The following is a 23,691-nucleotide window of genomic DNA, read 5'->3' as shown; positions in this document are numbered from 1 at the left end:
AATCTCCAGCATTTTGTCTGATTTTACTGTTGTGTGAAGGACAGCTGATCACACAAAAGGATGGATCCTATGTTACAGAAGATCACTGAGGATAGGAGCTCTTTTGAATGTAAAAAATAGATTTTTATGGGTAGGTGTTGTAGTACCCTTCCTGTTACTTGTGAAACTTGAGAAATAGACTTGTCCTGTGCAGTCTCTCCTGAGCTTTTAGTGCTCCTCACTGGACAGATTAGGTTCTTGTAAAAACGTAACATTCAATTGTTTTCTTTTTCCAAAAACAGAAATGATTTCCTCTTAATAGGGTGGCCCCGGTCTCCCACATAAAAAGTTATATAATTAAGAGTATTAATTGTACTGAGATGTCTCTGCAGTTTTTACAGTGCTTGACCGAGGGAAAACAAACAGAACAAAAAGAATAAATAACAAAATAAATAACTAAATGAACTCCCCTCCCTCTCAACTTGAACTAATAAACAGCCTGGTCTTCAAATGACAAGACAACCCTATAACATCAGACAGAGCCTCCGACTTAAACATCAGACAGTCAGGGCCCACCACAGCGCACACATTAACACTTCTACAGCACTCTCCCCCTTATCTTTTACGCAGTGATGGAATTAACCCTGAACATGTGATTATTCATTGGTAATACTCTTGTGGCACTCCTCTGCTTCTTGCGGTGAGGACAGCAGGTGAAGCTTCCCATTATGAAGCACTTTCAGCCTGCATGCATACAGGAGGAACCCATGGAAGGTGCTCATGTCCAATAACAGCTTCTTAACATTGTTGAACTCATGCCTCTGTCAAATGGTTTCACCTGAGAGGTCCTAAGCTAAGCTTAGTTTGGATCCGTCCTGCATGATATCCCGTTGTCTTGCAGAGCGAAGGACAGACTTTGTCCTGAAAGCTGAGAAAGTTTATGAGGACGTCTCTGTGGTGATTTGGTTTAATTGACTCCAGCGTGCGGTGAGCTCTCTAGTAAAAGACTTATCAGGACCCAGGTTCAGCCACAGCAGTAGCATGTCACACACAAAGTCCACTAAGGGACTCCCCACTCCCTTCATAAGGCCAAACAGTCCAATATATTTCATTCTTCCTTGATTGTTTAGGTCTTCAGTTTTTGCCTACATAATTTTAGCTTATGTGAATATCCATAGACACTCAAAGACATTGTTTACATGGACTTTGTCATTCTTGTGGATATTCTACACCTAAAGAGTGAAGGCCAAATGTTCCCGGGTGGACATCTGTTGCAACCATTGCACAGCTTTTTCATCCATGTACAACATTTTTTATTTGCAAAAAATATGCCTTTATCGCTCCCATCTATAGAGATATTATTAGATTTGGGAATTGAAGTTTCCTCTGACAGATGAGGCTAATCCCTTTGTATTGCAGGGCTATGGTCCTGTGAGGGAACGTCTGCTGGCAACCAACTGTGTTCTGCTAATCATTAGCAGAGCTGTGGGGCCTAAAAGTGGAAGAGGGGTTCTAGATCACCCCTGGATACTTACAGGAACAACTGTCCCTATCAGTCCGTCAGGATGCAACAGAGCAAGGAGTACGCTGCAGTCATATTTGGTCAAAATTACTCAAATTAAACACAGACGAGGCTTTATTCCAAAAGCTCTTTAATGTCTGATGAAGATTTCTTTTCTGCAAACAGGCAAAGTAACTCATTAAAACTTTGGATTGAGATAGTTTATGATAGAAAATGCTTTGTTAAACAAAGAATAATAAACCAGATGTTTGGACTCCAGTAACCAGGTCCTGTGTTTCTTCTGCTTTATCAGCTGAATAAAGGCTAATTAGTTCCAGATAACTGAAGGCACAAAGACATGTGGAGAGGAAAAAAAATTCTTTCAAAATCTGTTCATAAAGGATGTGACCATTTGCCTCTGAACACTTTTAGGCGACATCTTTTGGGACTTGGCGGCTTGACAACATTCTGCTTCTCATCTTGGATATAATAAAAGCTGGGCAGATGGAGCTCAGGGTTCTGCTTGGATTCCTTCACACATTTCATGCTTTGTTCTCTATATATTTTCTTTTGTCTATGTAAGAATTTGATAATCTCCAAGGACCATTAAGAGATAATTGGGACCATGGAAAATGTAAGCTTTATGTGGAAATATAATGCATTGTCTTGGAACCAAGCAGGAGTTGAGTCTAACAGTAAGCCCCAGACCTGGAACAGTTTGTAATTTTCTTCTTCCTTTGGTCCAATCTCCTTCTCCCTGTGACCTCCCCTCCCTCTCCGGCTCCGTATCAAGGTGGAACAGCTGGCACCCAGGCCGTCCAGAAGCCGCAGCCTGCCTCGCAGAACAGCAGTGCAGCTCACAGCATAGGCAGCACGCAAAGCACGCCATGCTCTAGCAGCAGCACAGCATAGCTCAGGACGCCGCCCAACAAGACGCACACGGATCGGCTGCAGCACCTTCCCAGTAACTGGTTCCTGGTCCTCCTGGAGCATGATCCAGAAAACAAGAACAGCATGAGTACATCAACAAATGTGCTGTGATGATTCTGAGACACATCTCAGCACAAGAGAGATCTTATCAGACTTTTTTTTTTAAATCCAAATGCTGCTTTTCTGATCACAGTACAGCCTTTTTGTTGTGTCCTTAAATGGTTTGATTTCAGTCAGTTTGCTCCAACAATGAGCAAACACAGTGGGGCTGCAGAGGTTAGGAAGTGATATGTTGATGGCCGGACCACACATTACTTTAACACATGCAAGCTTGAAAGTAGCAAAGGAGCAACGCAACCACTATTAGAATAAGGAAAAAAGTACATTATGAACTTATCTGTCGCATATCCTGAAGAAGAGAGACCATGGTGGTGCTGAATGTGTGAGAGAAGAACAAACACCAACAAATGTGAAACAACAGTGTAAAATGACTCCACAATACTTTGCCTATATTATGGGTCACAGTGGACTCAGTAGATAACACAGTACATAGGAGTTGCTCTAGGTCCAAGTTTGAAATGTCCACGAGTTAATCCAACATTTCAGCCACATGTAAAAGAATCTGCTGAGATTAAAGGAAAAGACTGATCCTTGTTTTGTGTCTGTGTGGTAAACAGTTTGACTAGCTTGGCTTTGTGTCGTAGCTGGAAACTGCTGGTCCAAAATGCGTGTAGGTCAGAAGGAATCCTAAACATCCAAGCTGTCATTTTAATTCAATTCAGTTTATTTCCAAAGCACCAATTCACAACAAACATCGTCTTCTGGCACTTTATAAAAGAACAAAAACAAAAATGCAATTAATGCACAGCAATACATAGTCGGCTCGATCCAATCATTCAGACAGATTCAAAGTCAGTCGCATACATTCCAATATGACCCTAGGTGTTAAACAATACAGTCAAGTTCAGTTTATTATTCCATTTGTTGTGTGGTTGACTTTTGAGCATTTTTCAAACACTGAGCCGTTACGTTGCTAAGCCAAGCTGCCCTCTTGCTTGCATCACCATCCTTCAGACACAAAAGTGGTCTCAGTCTTCCTCTCAGCTGTCTCTTTTATTCCCTAATGTGTTGTAATACAGTGCTGGTCAGAAGTTTACATACACTTATTGTTAGAATGAATGTCCTAATAATTTGGGGCTTTAAATGATGTATTTCAACTATTCTTTTTTGACTTAAAAAAAAAACTGTAGTTGTGAGAATTACTCATACAGTACAGTCTCAAATATGCACCGCTGCTAATACTCGGATAAATGTTTCTTAGTGATTTGCAGAGAAACAGACTTTTGTATCATAACCTGCTGGCATAATTCTGGCTGTATATTTGACAATGTTTGCTGTACAATCAGTCCATTCTGGAAAAAGAGCAGTTCAATTTAATTATTAGAAGCCCCAAGTTAAGCTGACATTAATGCAAATTATGACTGTATGTAAACTTTGCTCAAAACTGTCGAGTTGTAGATTTATGTGAATATTGTAAATAGGCGAATGTGTTTCATTGTAGCATTTGTGCATAATTCTCCTCTGCTTTATCTGTGCCTGTTCCTTTTTTTCGTTTTCTTTTTACCTGAGTAATCTGATCCATGGTGTTCGACTGACAACATTAGCTCAGCCATATTTGAAGAATATACCAACAATCACAGTTTAGAATGTGTTAGCTGTGGTTTGGCTTTCTGTCCTTTAAGCATGCTGCATATTGTCACAAGATTGGACAGGATCCCATGATAAAATGGAGAAGAACTTTCTATAAACTCTCTGTCCCATTTATCGGACAAAACATGAGGTATTTTTTTGTCAGAAGACACCAGGCGTTCAGTGTTTGGATCTCCTTTGCCCACTTGTTTTTGTGTAAATCTTGGCACTGAGTGTGTTGTATGAGCTGTAGCCAAAGCTCATTGTTGTTCCACATATATTTTCTACAACACCACAAGCTCCCCACCGCCTTACAAGAATATGAATGTTTGCTGAGTGTGTCTCTGTGTGTGTATCAGACTGAGTGTGTGCAGGGGGACAAACAGGGGTCTTGAGTGGGATAGGAGAAGAGAACAGTTAACGCGGAAATTAACAAGAAAAGGACACAATGCTTTTTATCTCAAAGTAGATTTTATTTTTCTTCTCTTTTCTCGTGTAAACTTGTGTACAGCGTTCTAAAGATGCTATAAATAAATATATTTGTGTATAAGATTATATTTTGGAATGTATTTACGATGTATTTGTCATCTGTGTGTGGAAGTACTGTGAAGTGAAATATATAACATGGTTTGGGAAATTTTTTGTAGAATATACATAAAAGTGTCATGACTTGTTTATGAAAATGCAATTCAGTAAATGATTATAATATAAAGTTGTCAGTAAGAGCTGTCTTTTATAAACGATATATACGTATTTTACGTTTGTCTTTCTCTGTGAAACTTTATCATTAGACCTCAGTAATATGTGCATGTATTGCTAATGTACACCCCACACAGACTGGTCACACTCATACTTCAAAATGTACTAAGATATACGTTTTTCGAAAGACATTTCATATCAGAGAAGATTAGCTGAAACGTTTAGACAGCCTATAATATCCCAACCTGTTTGGGTTCCCCTCTCTGAACAGAATCTCCCTCTAAAGAAGGACATAGTAAAACATGAACCCAACTCTGTGTGTTGCGTCCATATTAAAACTGAGGCTTTCTGATTGCTGTGTCATGTACAGTTTGGATGAACTGATGCTGCACCATATTAAACCACAGCCTCCAACACAACTAGTAGCACTCTTGGGAAAGATGAGCAAAAAGCCTTAAATGTATCTTTTATTGGTGTAGCATTATCTCACTGGAAAGGTAGCTGCAGTTCTCCAACAAAACGGTTTCTATTGTCCCCCTTCAGTTCCTAAGTCAATGCTCAGACTGTACACATAGGCAAGCTTAGGCCAGTGGCTATTTACTGACATAAAGAACATCCCCACACATCTGCATGCATAAATAACATGTTCACTTGTCTTTTTTGGGGGTAATCATATTTATTGCCCACAGAAACAGGAAGTGACGGATTAGCAAAACTTTCTGGAAAAACTCTGATCAGTTAAAAAAAGTAAAGTATAAATGACCATAAGTATAAGTTACATTTATTTCATAACATTTGTTAAGTGTAGCAATACGTGGTTTTATAAAAACAATCATTCTTCAATGTGGGATTTTTATAAATGTTCTCAAATTAAAAGTTAGGGATTTTTTTTCAAATATTTTCAAATGTGAAATTATGCTTGCTTCAATAAAAGGTGCATTTATTTTAATGCTTTTTATACATCTTTACCAACATGCATGGAGGACACCATGAATCCATGGATCTATTGATTGTATTTTTTAAGTGATCTGACTACCTCATGTGTTTCTTTGAATGTAAGGTTTGTATGCCTGTAAGTATGTTAGTGCTATAGGTTAAACAGCAGTTTGTGATTTAAGGCTCAATGAAAATTTTATCACACTTGGTCATTTTAAATAAATCTGAAAGCAAACATTAATGCTATGATAACCTTTTTTGTGAGCCTCTGTAAATGTATTAACCTCTAAGTTAGCCATTTATTTTCTTCATTTTGTCCATAAAACCTTTTATATGTTGTAAATATGCATGACCCTTGTATGCCCATTATGACCAATAAATATTTCACAGTGATTACGGTGAGAGTCCTGCCTGTTTGATGATTTCTTATGCCATTGTGTGAGCGGATCGTATATGCTTAGAGGACACACACTCCTACTAAATATGGAGTTTGTTTAGAACACTGAGTTGCATTGATGAAGTGTTAGGCTTTGCTCTGTGGCCATGAAGTCATGACTCGTCTCTGGTGAGCTCATAACATGGTACAGACCATGAAGGTTGGGGGGTGTGTGGGCTAGATGTTAGTAAGGGGTGACCACAGAGAGGTGCACTTTGCATGAAACTTCACACCCCCTCTTCTCTATGATTACTACTACTCCTTGGAGACTGTATCAGCAGTGTACTTTGGCATAAACCAGCTCTGGGCAAATGTCTCTGGGTGATGGTGATATCGCTCAGCTTGTCCAACTTATGAGTAATATTTAGAAGTTTTCAGACCTCATCATTCCCTTAAATGTGAGGTCATTGTTTTCATTTCCAGCTTTTCCCCCCTTTGAGAACCTGGGTCAGAAATGTGTTGTTCTGCTGTAAATGCATTTAGTCACCAATTGCATTGATTCAAGACAATAGAGTATGATAAACACAGGATCAGGTTTAAACAACTAAGGAGGTTCCCAACACCAGGGATGGCGCCTGATTTAGGCTTGTCCTCTGGTCTTAAACCTGATTACATGAATTAAGTTAAGAAATGTTGGTTTCACATGTTACATTAGAGAAGGATGAGAATGGATTAGCTGCCTGAGTGCCTACTTTCCCCAACCTTTATATGTAGAAAGCACCTGGAAATGCATCAGAACCTGTACTCCCATCTCTGTATTTTGAAGCTAAAGCTGACATATATTTTTCTAAGTTTTCTGCATTTTATAGAAAAGCTAATCCTTTTTGTAACAGTGTCTTGTAAAAGTATTCATAGTCCTTACGCTTTGTCATGTTTAAATGCAACCAGGAAACTTAAGGTATGTTTTCACATTTATTCCTTGACATTTGTTTTTCAAGTCTTACTACAGATTCTGAATTGGATTTAGGTCTGGATTTGAGTGGACCATTCGAATGCATCAGCAAGACATGATTTGGACTTTGACTAGGCCAATCTAACAAATTAACAAACAATTAAACTATTCTTTTTTAGCTCTGTATGTTTGGTGCCACCACCATGTTTCATGATGTATTCATTCCGCAACACTTTTTGTTATGGAGGGATATTATTAGCAAGATGGAAGAGGTGTTATGGATCTCTAAGAGTACGGAGGTCTTTGTTTTCTGAATCTCCCTCCTGAAAGGGTCTAAGAAGGAAGAATGGTCTTCATGATACTAAGGCTTCTTGTATAAGCTACTTTTTATACCAGTCAGTTGTCTTTTTCTCCATACAGCAGGTATGAAGCTAAAAGTATTGTCTTTAAAGCCTAATTAAGTCCAAGTAATATTTCCTTAGTTCTGTGCCTTGGTCAGTGTAAACATCCAATGGACTTAGCTTTCACTGTTTGGATCTGGTACTTCGACCATGGGAAACTCAAATGGAGTGCTCTGAGTTAAGCCTTATTGTTCTGTAGAATCAATGACAGCACTGAGTCAGATTTCAGTTCTGGTTCATCATTATGAGTAACATGTTATTCAGTAAAACTGTTCCTGATGCAACACATTGATGAGGCATTGCCTTGGCTAAGCCCTTGGCTAAGGGAATGACCTCAATATGGGCCCCAGGGTGCTAAGGGTCTGTGGTTATGTCCAGTAAAGAGTCCACCCATAAGCCTGGTATCATGACTAATTTCTATCTAATAAAATAAAAGCTCAACGATACATTTCTAGATCCTGTTGACCTCCTGTCTGCTCTATCCACAGTGGGGCAGCCAATTTAATTACTTTACTGTAATAGAAAATGGAAAGTACATTCACCTTATTAAACCATAACAACAGTAGGTGAATAAAGAAATATGAGAAATACAACGCAAATATTACAACACTGCAGTGATGGTGGAACTCTTCTCTCAGTTGTCTACCTTTTCTTTTATTGTTAAGAATATTTTTGTCAGTCTGCACAAATTTATTTCAGCTAGCTAAAAGGACTATTCATGATTTTTTAATGAGAGGCTATCATACTAGTAACTGAGTGTTGTTACTTTGATGCAAAATGGTTAGCTTTAGAGCTAACAAAAACTCATTATATCATCTTATAGAATTTAAAAATGCCCTATTTCATAAATCTTTGAACCTCTGTCTTGTATTCGACAGTTTTAAAGTTATTTACACTGAAGACAATGCTTGTAACAGTGACCATATAAGACATTACTGCAAAAAACAACAAAATGGGACCTTTACAATGGAGGACCAACCCCGCTGTAATTATGAATAAATTCAGAAAGAAATAGGTAGCTAAATTAATGAATTACTCACCCAGTAAATAATTTAAAACATGAATTAATGGACCATTAAACATAACAAAATAAAATAAAAAAGATTTGAATTAATTAAAACAATCTTTCCCCAGCCCTTTTATGTTTTTCTGTCATGATCTTTAGGTGTTTGGGTTTTGATTTTGTTTTGTGTATTTCAGTCATTTTCATGTTATGTTCCTTAGGTCGGGTCTTATTCTTATTTCCCTGTTAGTAACTGTTGCCACAGTAGTTCTCAGTCCATTCTTGTGTTCTTTTTACTTTTAGATTATTTTCCTGTTAGATCTCTGTTGCATATTTCCCTGGGTTCTACAAAATGTGCTGCATTCCTTGAAAATGCATTTCTTTAGATATGGAAACAGATGGCAAGACATCCGTGTAAACGAGGCTTTTGAAAGACATTAAGATGTTGTTTCTCACTAATGGCTAACTGTACTGACCATTTCTCACTAAAATCAGCCACAGGAATCAAGGCAGTTACCCTGTGAATGTATTAGGAACTGAGGCTGAACATCTAATCATATCTAGTGGGAAGAATTGCCACAATGTTGTTATTAAATGGAGATGGGCAGATGACTTCATTGCTGTGATCTCCCACACATTTAAGTTTTCCAATAAGCTTCAGGTTTAACTTATTAAGCATTAAAAGTACACGTTAGGTCCAGTGAGCATAGTTGTTCTGGTGGAGGGTGGATTCATTTTGCAGCTGTGCTGAAACTAAAGCCCCCTGACTGAGGTGTGCTAACTTTAGCCTTTGTGCAGCCTGTTGTTAGGCTGCACAAAAATATAAGTAGTTTCATATTGCTGCCAGAATCCATAAAGCAGGTCTGATTTTGCTGAGCTGCAAATTCTGTTATGATTATGGCACATGGGTACTGCATGTGCGTAATAATATATATCTTTCTGTATAGATTTGAGGTCCTCATGCTTTCCGCTGGGAAACTCTGGAATGATTCCAGTTCGAATAAAGGAAACAGAAAAACTCTACAGCCTCATAGGGACCTCCTCATAATGAAACAGCTAAGTCATAATTAACTGCATACCCCAAACATCTCCCAGTCAGTTCACGTCAGCGTCTTTTTATTCTCAGCTGTCTTTCTCAAGTCCAAGTTGGACTTCTTTATGCACACATGCAAGATGAGCGTCTATGATCGCATATTTATACACCATGCCATGAAACAGTATTTACCCGCTTGCATATGTTTTTACTTTTTAGTCACACTGAAATGTTTCGGATCACCAATAATAACATCAGACACAAAGGAAACTTGAGTAAATAAAATATGCTGATTTTATTTATTACAGGGAAAATGCTACTCAACCTACCATGGTCTTATGTAAAAAAGTAATTGCCCCCTAAGTCTGACTGGGTGTGTGGTGCTTGGCAGCAACAGCTTCCATCAAGCATTTGCAGTCTTTGGAAATGAGTGTTTTACATGGCTCTGAAGGAAATGTTGCCCAATTTTCTTTACTGCAGCGTTTCTGAACATGAACGACCTGTTTAAAGTCATGGGAGCATCTCAGTCAGATTTACATCAAGACTTTATCTAGGCCACTACAAAACATTTGTTTTGCTTTTCCTTGAGCCTAAGGCGGACTTGTTGGTGTGTTTCAGAACATTTCCCTGCTTCATAACTCAAGTGCACTTAGCTTAGCATCATAAACTGATGATTGGATATTTTCCATCAGGATTTCTTTTTATGGTAGAGAACAGAATTCATGATTCCATTAATTATGCCGAGTCATCCAGGTCCTTAAGCAACCCCACACCATCATACTACCAACACCATGTTTGATCGTAGGTGTAATGGTGTTTTTCTAAAATCCTGTGTTTGTTTTTTGTCTGATGTAAGCGGTCACACACTTTTCAAAAGGTTCAACTTATGTATCGTCATTCCACACAATATTTCTGTAAAATCTTGGGAATTATCCATTTGTTGTTTTGGGAAACATGAAATAGGCCTTTTTGTTCGTTTTGTTCATTGTTGTCTTTGGCATTGGAACTCCCCCACTGATGCCATTTTATGCCACGTGCCTAAATGAGACAAGGCAGACCTGCAGTTTGGATGTTTTTATGGTTTCTTTTGTGATCCCCTGGATGAGTTATCTATCCATTATCCATTTGTAGATAATAGCACTCACTGTGGTTGGGACGAGATGTATTGCTTTTTGAAAACTTTTTGTCTACTTCGTGTTGTAAGACAGGTTCTGTTTAAGTGATGTCATGATTCTACAAGTCTGCCAGTAATCAGGCCTTGGACTGAATACAGCACTTCAAACTGAATGGTTTTGCAAAGTTACTTCATGGTCCCCGCTGCACGGCGGGGTTACATTTTCACATGAAGGTAGACTGCTATGGATGGCACATTTTCCCTTTATAAATGTAATCATCATTTAAAACTCTTTGTCTGATACAAAATGTGTGTGTGTGTGTATGTGTATGTGTGTGCGTGTGTGTGTGTGTGTGTCTGTGGATCTGAAACGTTTTGTGTGACAAAAAAGGAAAAACAGTAGAAACCTTTATAGGGGCATATACTTTTTCATTTCACTGTATATGCACACATAGAGTCTTTTCTCCATATGCTTACTATCTTTGATTGATTGGCTGCCAGGGCAGCAATCCAAACTGAAAACAAGAATGAAGGGGGAGGGGGCTGAGCAAGCAAGCACTCTGACTCTTCATATGGCTGGACTGTTTGGACAAACTGCTTACATTAGGGGTCCACCTCTCAAGTCCAGGCAGCAAAATCAAACACCACCTAATCTCTTCAAAGGCTCACAGTAAGAGTCATCAAGCAGGGCTGTTTCATCTAGATTCACATGCCCTTATATTTGCATATATTTTTAAACGTACCCTGAGATCTGATTTAATCGAGCCGACCATTTGCTGTGAAAATAACACATTTTTTATTCGTAGCAGTTGAGAGTTTGTTTCCTCTGGTGTTATTGAAGTTGCAAAGTTTAAGGAGGAGCACAGCAATGCACAGGGCCTGGACAGACACATAATTCTTTTACACTTGACCAACTTGTGGCCTCAACCCCAAAGTGACTCTAACCACCCTGGCAGGCGGTTTTTTAAACACATGGAACGCATAAGCAGATCAGAATCTGGTCGTATTCTGACTTAGATTTTTTCTTCTTGACTTAAATAAGAGATATAAGCATATTTGAGCTGATAGACTCATTCTGGTTTGTTGGCTTTCAGTGACAGAATTAAAACTCATTGATAGATTAAACCTTTGAGAGTAACTGCTGTTGCAATAAAACCCATTGTAAGCAGGATAGCTGCTGTTTATTTTCACCACAGGGACCTTTTGCTGCACTTATTTGACTTTGTGCCAACACAATCATATCATCTGTGTTGCAGATAATACTGATGCAGCAGATGGTGTCTGCTGCTGGGCTAGCTGATTCTCTGGTTTTGATATTAAATGTAAAGAGAAAAATATGTGTTTTTGTGTTTCTGCAGAAATCTGGTTATTCTAGCTGTAGTCCATAGCTTCAAGGAGACACATTTTTCAAAAAATATTATCTTTAATGCACAAATTAATCCATATGCGCAGTGTTGTTTTCACAAGAAGAAGAAATATTCAAAATAAAAGTTTTAAATCCCTTCTTTTTGTTTGATTAAACAGTTTTTGAACGAATCCACAATCAGTGCAGAATAATTCAGACCAGTTTAGTTTAGTCCATATTCTGTGGTTCTCATGCTTGGCTGATTCTAAATTGGTCCTATTGCTTTTTTTGTTTCGTTTTCATAAGTAAAATAAAGGTTTCATTAGATAGTGTTTCTCAGTGCCTCTCAAAATAACTTTCCTGACCAAGTTGCCAAAATGCTGCCACACAAACAGAGAACTCCTTCTTTCCTAACTTCAGCAAACGTCTCAAACAAAGATAAAGGCTGTGGAGCTTATAGCAAACCGGAAATACCATTTCTAGTTGCTACTGCCATGAACTGAGCTGCTGTCTCCCATTCTAAGGACCGACCACATGAAAAACAAAACTGCGTCGATCTACTCATGTGTGTGCCACAAAACTGTCAAAACGCCACCTGACTGCCGTCCATCTTGGATCACCATGAACGCTCCCGTTATCACTTCTGGGTCAACCTCGGATTTGGTTCCTTTCCTTTCCATTAGATTTGGTCATTTGTAAATGTGTTTTGCAGGTTGTGTTTTCTCATATGTACATTTGTTTTCGCAAATGCAAATTTGTTTCGGGTTTTGTAAAAGTGTTTCACATCTTGTTAAATTGTTTTCTGAACTGTGACTTAGTCTCAAGCTTTGTAAAAGCGCTTCAGATTTTGTAATGTTGGTTTGCACCTCCCCGCCACCTTACTAATGTGTCTGCTAGGACTCCGCTTTGTCTGATGACCTTCACTCATTGCTTGTTGACTCACTGTATGATGCTTCTGTAACCGCCTGTAAAAGCTGGCAAGTGATACCACCACTTTCTGTTGAAACCAGGCTGACCACTTGATATTTTGCTTCACTATTGTTCTTCTTTTTGCATGAGGCCATATGTTTAGTGATGTGCCCCGGTTACTCCTGCAGTGAAGCAACCCCATAAAATGATGCTGCCACCGCCATACTTACATATTACCACTGTATTCTTAGACTTGGAAGCATTTCCCTCTTTTTTGCAAATGTACCAATGGTCATTAAGCTGCAACACTCCTGTTTTGGTTTCATCAGACCACAGAACATGTCTCCAAAAATGTATGTCTATGTCTCTGCATGCATTTGCAAAAAGTCTGCCTTTAATATATGGCTCTTGAAGTAATGTTTTCTTCCTTTCAGAGTAGCCTCTTAGCTTGTGTCTGTACAGGACTCTTAATAACTCCAATTAATTTAAGTATTTAGATATTTTGAATCACCTCAACAAAACATTAAAAAATGAAATAATCTGGGCTTTCAAAGTGTATGTAAATATGTGGTTTCAACTGTATGCTGTTGGATTCTGTTTCAGATGTGCTTCTTCCAAATCAAGTCATTTATACTCTGATTCTGGATCTGCATGTGGAACATCCAGCTTGGACAACTCCATTCTAGGGAATATACCTTTTTTTTTTTTTTTTTTTACATTGTCTATTTATTTCAAATTAGAAGCCCCTTCATAAATGCTTCTTGTGAACACTTTAGAAAAGAAATATTCCAGTATACAGATACATAAAAAACGTCTTTGTTTGGAAGTCAAAGGGCAGTTGTGAAAAATTATATAATCTCTCACATTGTCATAAGAAAGCCAAGTCTAACATCTGGATTTCCCACCCACTTTAATTATTAAATGAAAAAATACTCTATGAAATACGAAACAATAAGCATTAATAAAATGAAGTTATGAGGGCAAATTTTTAATCGAACACCAAACAATCTGATCTCTGCAAAATGTTTATTTAGTCTTCCTTGAAAACATAAAAAACTATATTTTCCCTCACCGCCTGCACCCACGAGTGACAAACAGCACAAGATGAGGGCTGGCCAGACTTCATTACGATTTGTTTTTCCATCCAGGACCCGGAGCAGGAACCACCTCAGTGGGCCCCTAGAGTTCAAATCTGTGCTGCAACCAAATCAAATAAGCCAGGTCCAAGTACCCACTCCTAACTACTACCAGATGTCTGCCCTCTTCTAATACCCAGAGAAAACACACACCTTCCATGTGATTGGCTGAGGGGTAGCCCCAACTGATAGGTGGGAGCTGTCATCCAAAAAACAGATGTGCAGGCTGTGAGGAGAGAATACAGTCGCAACCCGAGGCCGCACTCAAAGGTTAACAGAGCAAAGGTTTAGTTATGCAGCAGAACTCTGCATTTGATACCAACTGGGAGAGGAGGCCAAGAACCTCTAAGAGGCATGCGGAAAAGGGATTGCTCTTTTTAATGCACTATAGGATATCTTCACGTAACTACAACTCTGTTTGGAATTTATTCAGGCTTTTTAACACAACTGTGTCAACGTTAAAAATTCACACTTCAGTTTCAGGTCTGATAAATGGGAAACACAGTGCTCCAATTACTGAAAATGATGAAATGTAAGTAACCCCAACACTGTCATCGTGTTCATTATTAACACAGAGGTTAGGTGTGATTAAAGTGTCTCATTGAAAGAATAAATGACACGCCTCAGAGTGGATCAACTGGGAGTTTCTCATTCAAATTTCACTCAGTAGATCAGAGAACCTGAGGCAGCCCTGAGGCTCAGGGATGTGCTCTCTAACAAACACCATCATTTGCTTTATTTCAGGTCTTTCAGGTTTATTAGAGTCATCTGGTGTTCAGCTGTTTGTTTCTTCCTGGATTACCATTATTGGGCCATTGTCCATTTTGACCGGAAACTAACTGGTACTACACCTCCCAGCATGCATCACAGCTCAACAGGCGTTGCAGCTGTGACCATTTTTCCTCTTTGTTTTTGTTCCAGTCGACTGTCAATGGTCCATCATATTTTCCCCTTTGAGGTGGAGAAGGTGACCTTTCTTGAGTTTATCACGGACACGTAACGAATAAGGCCCCCCCCCCCTCCAACCTGCTGCTCCAAAGAAGACGACACCAAAGTAATTTCACTTTTCTCTGTTGGTAATGTAGAAATAGCTTGGGCGGGATAAAATGGAATACTTTAGGGTGATTTAGAATCGCCATTCATTTAACCCTTGGTGTTTTTAAGTTGTATGTTATGTATGTATGTTACATGCAATGTTTAGGTTGAAAGGTGATTGCTTTGAATATAGTTGCACTGCGAAGCATGGCTGCGCTCTGCAAAGTTTGAATGTGTATGTGTGTGTACCGTGTTTGGATCAACTGAGCGCTGACTCAGTTGGAGTTTAAGTGGGGTTTGAAGCAGACTGATGCTGCAAACTGAGCCACGTGTTCATAAGTGTTTTATGACCCTTTGTTTCGAGACTAGTCTGTTATAAGTTGTTAGTGGCTTCACATCAACGGACCGAAGAAGGCTTAACCGTTTAGTAATTCTGCTTCACTTTCTGAGTTAACCCAAATTGTTATTTTATTCCTATTCTGTCCATAAACAGCTGGTTTGATCTCCATCTACACTCAGTATGCATTTTCATTTTTGGTTATTCATTTACTCCCTTATGTAGAATAGTATATGCATAATTAGGTGAAGGTTGTTGGGCCAGAATAGTGAATTGTAACAGTGGACTATTGGTTTAATAAATGTTCATATAGATAAAGAGACAGAATTTGTGTTTATTTTGTGCAATTTATTTCTTCTGAATTATGATTTTTTATTATAATTTTTAATAAATATTTCTAATCAATAATCATAATCTCTTACACTATGTTAGATGTTTTGGTTTGTCATCTCTGTTTTCTCCCTTTTCATGTTACTTTGGTAGTCTCATTGTTTACTTGTTTCTATTCACTTAGATGTTTCTGTTACCTTCCTGCAATCCCTGCTTATCCGTGTTAATTCACTCTCCCTCAGTTGTCTTCAGTCCCTCTCCCGCCAGCTGATCCTGATTCCGCTCTGACTTACTCCCTCTGTTCATTAGTCCATTTTCTACCCTAACTCAGTACTTATACTCTCTGGTTTCATTGTTCTCCACTGGTTCCTCCTGAAAACGTCCCTGGAAACTATTCTGTTTACCTGCCTGTGTTCTATGTCCTGTTAAGTTTGTAAGACTGTTTATCATTAAACTGTTTTCATCTACTTCACTACGCTCTGCATTTGGGTCCTGCTTGTCAAGATGTTTTTGCGTAAAATCAATTAAACCTGTTGGCCTTGATTATAGACATAATTACCATGACCTGGGACACTTTGGCAATTATTGCACTTGACTTTTGACCTCATGGTTTAACTTTTAACTTTTATTTTATTTAGTTTTATTATTATATGATGTAAATTCTGAACGCCCTAACTGGGATAATAAGGTATCTATTGTATTCTATTCTAAATAATTGTTGCATTTAGCAGTTGTTTACAGAGAAGTCAGTGATTGTTCACATAGGATATTGCAGTGGGAGGCAGTGCAACAAGAATAATCCTTCTGTTTTTACAATTAGAGTAACTACAAAATAGAAAAGTAAGACAGTGTAAAACTGTGATACTTTCATATCAGACAGACAGGAAATGCTTTAGATGTTCCTTGTTTCACACCGGAGAATCACTGGTGGTATATTGTCTCCAGCCTCTGTTTCTCCTGCATGTTACCCTCAGCTTCTTTCTAGATAACAGCCTAATGTGAACATGACAAAAGCTTAAAGGTTATTAAAAATCAAAAGTGTTTTCATAACTTTAAATAATATTTTTAAAGGTTATAAAATACTGTGTACATAAATGCTTTAAACTAGAGCTAAGATTGTAGAAGTCCAGTTTGTTCTTGCCGCGTCTTGGTTTGGCCCCTAGCTTCAGCCTCCAGGACCATCTCATCTGGATTTAAACTAAATGAAGATGGCAAGTCATTTATCGGCAACAGGTAAGATATTAACTGCTTATAACCTTTTACCAGAACCCCAATTTAAAATTCTGAAATACACCTTTAAGGACTTGTTTGTTCCAGTTCTTAACCCTTCTTAGCCTTTTGTTGAATATACTTGTAGTCATGGAGAAATAAAAGAACTGAAATACAATTATAGGAATGTCTGAAGTCAAACAACAAATATAAACAGATAATTACATCTGATTAGCATAATTTGAAGTCAGCTTGTAGGAGGAGAAACCTTAAGCCAGAAGAACAAGCCTGACATGAGTTTTATGGAAGTTTAATGTGCAATTTAAATTAATATAGATGGTGATCCTGGTCACATGACTGACGAAGAAGAAAAACAGAGTACAAATGTGAAGGTAAAAATGGGCCCTTTATTCTGGCCCAGCTGAGTTACATTCCACAGACACATGGCCATAAAGTCTCCCTCAGGAGTTCTCATCTCTTCTCACAATCTTAATAACAGACTCTTCCATAAAGCCCAGTCACAGTTAGGTCAGACCTGGCTATGGTTTCTGTCTCTTCACATCTACTGCTACTTTCACTAACCCCCACAACACACACACACACCCAGAGTGTAGACCTTGCTCTGGAGTTAAGATGAAGGCCGCTAATGTCCTACAGAGAGCAATGATTACTTGCACAGCTCTTATGAACAGGCTTCAACAAACAGCCTTTGGACAAAACACCTTTCACGTGAAGATCTCTGCTTCTTTTTGTAGAGGCTGTCAGGAGCACAGAGTCAGCAGGAGAGCCTCTTTCTCTAGCAAAACCCTCTGATCCTTATAAAAGTCTAGTTCGTCTGATTGCTCTGGTGTAAACAGTGCTGTCCCCAATCTGGAGATCCAGCAACGCTCTACTGCCCTGCAGAGAGTCTGCACCCTATATGGTCAGCATAGTAAAAACACTCAGGGTTAGGACCCCAAACAAATTATTCACGAGGACCTCTGTTTATGAAAGTGTCGACATCACTACGTCTCACATTTTTGTGAAGGTTCCTGTCCTTTTTGGGAACCCAGCTGCACAAAATCTACCCCTCGCAGAAAGCCTAAACATTGAGCTAGCGTTTGCCACCCAGATTTATGTGCACATCTCAATGTTATAAACCCCTTATGATCAATATATCACAGAGAAGATTAGCGCTGACGTTCATTAAAAATGTCACACATTCCTCTCTCCCTGTGACATCTCTGCAGACCAGCAGATGTTGCTCACCATCAGTTTACATCAGCTGTTCGCTTCGTTGCACATGTATATATGTTTCTTTTTTTAACACAGTTTTCCAATAATGAGGGAAATTTACTGGCATGCTAACACCTCAGCGCTGCTGTAAATCACACATGGATACAATGCTGAGCAGAATACTGCAGCCTCGTTCTGTAGAGCTTAGAGCTACTAGACACCCAGACGGTGTTTGGGTTGGTTTACTAATGCATTACCCAGCTGCACCGTCTGCTATTAAAGACCAAAGTTGATCTGTTTGAAAATTCTTTTAGATTGTCGGCATTTTCAGCTGTGTTATTATATACTTGTAGCAAAGGTTTACGTTGCACCAGCTAAATCAAAATCCTCTGAAAGATTATTAAAGGTTATTAAAGACACACGATTAGTATATTTGGAATCATTACATGTTAAACGTTGTGCACCGTATTTGGCGAAAAAGATGTCTGTGTTGTTGGTAGACATAATATGTAAGTTTATCCCATTTGATTGATTTCCGTAAGACCTTTGGTATGCACTAACCAAGTGTAGGGTTAGAGATGCTCGAAAATCTGACCTTTTTTGCAGACCTACAAAACTCTGATGAAGAATTGGACAAAAGGCCTTAACCATGACTTTAAACCAGTGTTTACCCCATGCACAGGGGTAAAGTGTAAACTCCATGCAGCAAGACACCTAGCTCATTGGAATTGGAATCCAGGACATTCTTGCTGCAAGGCAACAGTATTAAAAACTATTCCACAATGCAGCCTTAGATGCATGTTGATACAAATGGTACCCTTTAAAGTAATGATCATTTTCTTCTAAACTGAAAGCCACATTTGTTTTCCGTGCAAGCTAACAGTAGCCACCGGCCACTGTTATTTAAACGATAAGCCTTGAAAGAATGATAAAATATTTTTCGGCATTACTATAAACATGTGTTCTAAACTAATCTAAAACTGATGACATCATGATTGGGCAACTTCTCTGTGCTGGTTAAAGCTGACTCACAATGAAGAAGAGAGGCAGGCTGAGGGAATGATGGGTTCCAGACACAGACACACAGAACCGTCAGAGAAGTTGTGCTCAGTCCAATTCAAATGTTTGGTTTTGATCAGCCATCAACTATGGTTGCATTGTTTTAAGTCACCCTGACCTCAGTGTTGTTTTGTTTGTTGCATGTGTGGTAGAGACCAGAACCCAACTTATTCAGCAAGATTTTTTTTTCCAAACAATTTTTGTTCTGGGTCTAGAGTAAGGAATTACCACCACATTCAGACTGAGCCTCAGAACACCAGCCTTGCAGACTGATTGCCCCCCCCGGTACAGACAGAACAGCTGAAGCCGAGGCCGACCGTCCCTCCAGCTGAGACAGAGAGGCCCGAGAACCCGGAGAGGAAGCCCAAGGAGGTTTTGAAAAAGCAAACAGCTGTCTGACCCAGCTGACAGTAGATACTGTTTCTCCCAGTTCCATGAACGAGACTGTTATCTGTTGTCAGAACCCACCGGGCCTTCCCCCTTTGGAGTTCAGTCTTCTTTGCTCCACAAGCAGCTACTTAGAACTTCAGATTCTACACAAAATTCTTAAGTTTACATTTCAGAGGGGTCAAGACCCTAATACAGTTCAATTCAATTCAAAAATACTTTATTAATCCCAAAGGGAAATTAAATGTTGTTGTAGCTTATTATGTAGGTTTCTATTATTATTATTATTATTACTATTATTCTCCCTACTTTTTGAGTGCAAATGAAAAATACATCATACTTTCCACACATTGAGATCATTACTGGACTATTAAAGAGGTCTACATATATTCTTTAATGTTGGACTCAGATTAATTGGTCACTGGGTTACTTCCCACTTTCCTCCCTTTCTCCATTACTTGAATCTACACATCGGTTGGTCATAATGCCTCGTTTCTTCGTGAAATAAAGAGGTCTTCTTTGTCTGGTCCTTCTATCTTCGATTAACAGTCAATTTTGTACAGCCAGATGACTGATACTACTTAATGCTCAAAGGACAACCTCACTAGATGGCAAAATAAAAAATGAAAACATAGCATAACTGGCATGAACAAGAAGCCACTCACTCAAAGCTGTATAAAAGTAAAGGTTATTAAAGGATAATACATATGTCAATCTATAACATGTGTTTTAACTAGCCTCTCTGATACATGTATAAATCCTAGAGAAATATGTAGTGGATCTGATCATTAGCATTGCAGAGACAGAAGTGACTTTTATATTCAGAATGCCTCTGTAATCTTCAGCCAAGGTTCTCAATTCCTCCGTTTTTCCAGTGACCCTGTAGTGTCAAAGGAACATCCTTCATAAGCCCTGGAGGGGTTTATGAAGGATGTTTCTCCTAACAATGCCTTTAAATCTGTAACCTTGACAGAGAAACTGTATGAAGGATACTTGTATTTCTGCTTTTCTCTACTGCAGCACTTCATTTGTTGTATATTTACAATCCAAACGCATGAGAGCAGGCGTCTTTTCTTTATTATTGATAGTTTTGTCTAGGATGCTTTTCTGCTAGAACTTATTTACTTTTATATGTTATTAGCATGTTAGCCAGCTAGCATTGGCCTGCGTGCTTCAATGCCAAGGTGTCTCTCAAGAAGGAGTCATAAGGGGGGCTGCTGTGGAGCAGGGGTTAAGCGTGCGACCCATGTATGGAGGTCTTCATCCTCGACGAGGCTGTCACGGGACTTTTGCCGCTAGTCTACCCATCTCTGTAGCCTACTTCTTGTCAGCTCACTTTCAAAAAATACCGAGAAAAATAAAGGCTACAAGTGCCTACAAAATATATAAAATATTGAAGAAAGGAGTCACAAAATCAGGCTTCAGTCCAATCTTCCTTTAGTCCAACATGATAGGATACGTGCAGAGCAAATGTGCTTTATACACAGTATGTGCTTCAAACCTCTGGTCAATAACGTTGGACAGCAAGTTGTTGATGTTAGTGAAGACTGCGATGGCTGAAGCTTGAGACAGGGTTAGAGATCAGGGGTTGCTGGAAGGTGAGCAGAGCAGGTTTGTTTGTTTTCTATCCAAAGAAGTACTACTGTTTTATTCTGTGGTTGAAACCAGATATTTCAGCACACTGTATAGAAAGACACTTGACCTTTTTGCCCTCACTGTTTGGCACTAAAATAGACAAAACCTTTCTTGTTTTCAGTCTGTCACATTTTCAAAAATTATTAGATTTTTAAATCCCAGAATAATGAGAAAAGTAATTTTGCTTGCTTGCTTTAAAGTCAGATGCTTGAATAAGATTACTATGCCTTTATACCATTTGGGAAAGTCCAGATGATGATATCATGACTCTGTAAGTTTCTGAATTAAATGGAGCATACCTGTGTATTTTTTTTTTTATTCAAATTTTTATTTAGGTGTTAAAGAGTGAATCACATGTTCACAAAGTGCAATACAGAACTCCACAGACATCCTCAATTATTTCTAACAAAAATAATTATTACACCTTTCAATGTGACTGTTAAACATCCAGTAACTTCTGGATCAGTGATTCTTTGTTCTCTTTGTGTCTCTGCTCTGTTCTCTCAAACCCCCAGTCAGTCGTGGCAGATGGCCGCTCACACTGAGCCTGGTTCTGCTGGAGGTTTCTTCCTGTTAAAAGGGAGTTTTTCCTCTCCACTGTCGCTACATGCATGCTCAGTATGAGGGATTGCTGCAAAGTCAACGCCAGTGACTGTCCACTGTCTCTACATGCTCATCCGGGAGGAGTGAATGCTGCAAGTCACTGACTAGATGCAATCTGCTGGGTTTCCTTAGATAGAAAAACTTTTTATCCAATTTGAATAAAAAGCTAACTCCGACTGCACTGTTCAATGGTTAGGATTAATTGGAATGTATGTACCTGACTGTTGTGAAGTGCCTTGAGACAACATGTGTTGTGAATTGGCACTATATAAATAAAACTGAATTGAATTGAATTGAATTGAATTGAATTAACTTATACTCTTTCTTTCCCTTTTCTCTTTTCCCTCCCTTCCCCCCCTAATAATAAAAAAAAAAACACGAACATACTGAAGCGATATTTCAAAACAGTAAAACAGATCCAACAAAGTAGCTAAGGAACGGGGTCGGTGTCACCTCAATCTCATCAGTTTCAGATCTAGTGTTCATGAAGGTCTGCCATGGTTTTTTCAAATCTATCTTGCTCCAGTCTCAGCGCAAATGTCAGTTTTTCCATCAGGAGAATGTCCTGAACGACGTTAATCCAGTCCTGTAGCGTAGTCATCCAATTTTGAGTGATTGCTTTTTTACTGGCAATTAACATTATATTTAACCAGTCCTCAATGTGGATCTGACAGTTCCCCTCCCTCTCCCTTTTCTCCTTGACATATAATGCATCCCCTCCTTCCAGGTTTTGTAACTCATTATACATTTTGGATGTTATTTTGTTAATGGAGGCTGGTATGACCTTAGAAAAATATTTAAAATATCAACAAAAGGCCTGTTTGGTTCCTCATTCTTTGGTTTTTCTAAATAGTGCCGGATTTGTGGAAAACTGAAGAAATATTTATTAACTAAACCATATTTCTGTTTAATATATTCCTCAGGTGGCCTTTGTGATAAAAATCAGTATATTTTAGCAGACCCTTTCCAATCCATTTTCTAAAGGTACTATCTGTTTTATTTGGAGTAAAATCTTGGTTGTATTCTATCCATCTGATTGGCAAACAGGATTCCTTATTTTCTTTTACTAGTTTTGACCAGATCTTAAGTGCTGTTTCTGAACATGGGTTAAGTTCTTTAAAGTCTTTCAATAAGTCTACAGTACATTACCAATTATTGCTTGCAAGGGGATATCGATATTTGAACATTCAATTTCTTTCCATTTCACTGTGGAGGAGGGGTCACACATCTCTACTAATGGATTTATTTGTACTGCCATGTAATAGTTTTTCATATTAGGGAGTGAGAGGCCTCCTTTATTTTTATCCAGTTTTAAAGTTTTGAATCTAATCCTTGGTTGTTTCCCTTGCCAAATAAACCTAGATATCAGTTTATCAATTTATTGGAACCTAGATTTGGTTGGTTCTGCTGGTATTGTCAGAAAAAAATATTATATTTTTGGCAACATCATCATTTTAACAGCTTTCACTCTTTGCATAAGTCCCATATAAGGCTCCATCTGGATAAGTCATTTTTTATTTTAGTCATTAAGGGGTCATAATTTGCAGAGACAATGTTTCTTGTGCCTTTGGCAATGGTCACTCCCAAGTACAGTACAGACCAAACGTTTGGACACATCTTATTCAAAGAGTTGTCTTTATTTTCATGACTATGAATATTGTAGCTTCACACTGAAGGCATCAAAACTATGAATTAACACATGTGGAATTATAACTGAACAAAAAAGTATGAAACAATTGAAAATATGTCTTATATTCTAGGTTCTTCAAAGTAGCCACCTTTTGCTTTGATTACTGCTCCACACACTCTTGGCATTCTGTTGATGAGCTTCAAGAGGTAGTCACCTGAAATGGTTTTCATTTCACAGGTGTGCCCTGT

At 38.6% G+C, this 23,691-nt stretch overlaps 1 protein-coding gene across 2 annotated transcripts in view; it reads left to right on the top strand.

The window, feature by feature from the left end:
• Positions 1-6,127, top strand: part of tgfbr3 (transforming growth factor, beta receptor III) — a 97,314-nt gene extending 91,187 nt beyond the window's left edge. The window contains exon 17 of one of the 2 annotated variants that reach the window (XM_047375041.1): positions 2,274-6,127. In XM_047375041.1, the coding sequence (XP_047230997.1) occupies positions 2,274-2,392 (119 nt within the window). In that variant the 3' untranslated portion in view covers positions 2,393-6,127. The other variant, XM_047375042.1, reaches the window with a different exon arrangement.
• The last annotated feature ends 17,564 nt before the right edge of the window (positions 6,128-23,691 follow it).

Source organism: Girardinichthys multiradiatus, chromosome 9, assembly GCF_021462225.1.
Source record: "Girardinichthys multiradiatus isolate DD_20200921_A chromosome 9, DD_fGirMul_XY1, whole genome shotgun sequence".
NCBI classification, from domain to species: domain Eukaryota; kingdom Metazoa; phylum Chordata; class Actinopteri; order Cyprinodontiformes; family Goodeidae; genus Girardinichthys; species Girardinichthys multiradiatus.
The sequence above is the reverse complement of the archived record's forward strand: the minus strand, read 5'-3'. Positions and strand labels throughout refer to the sequence as shown.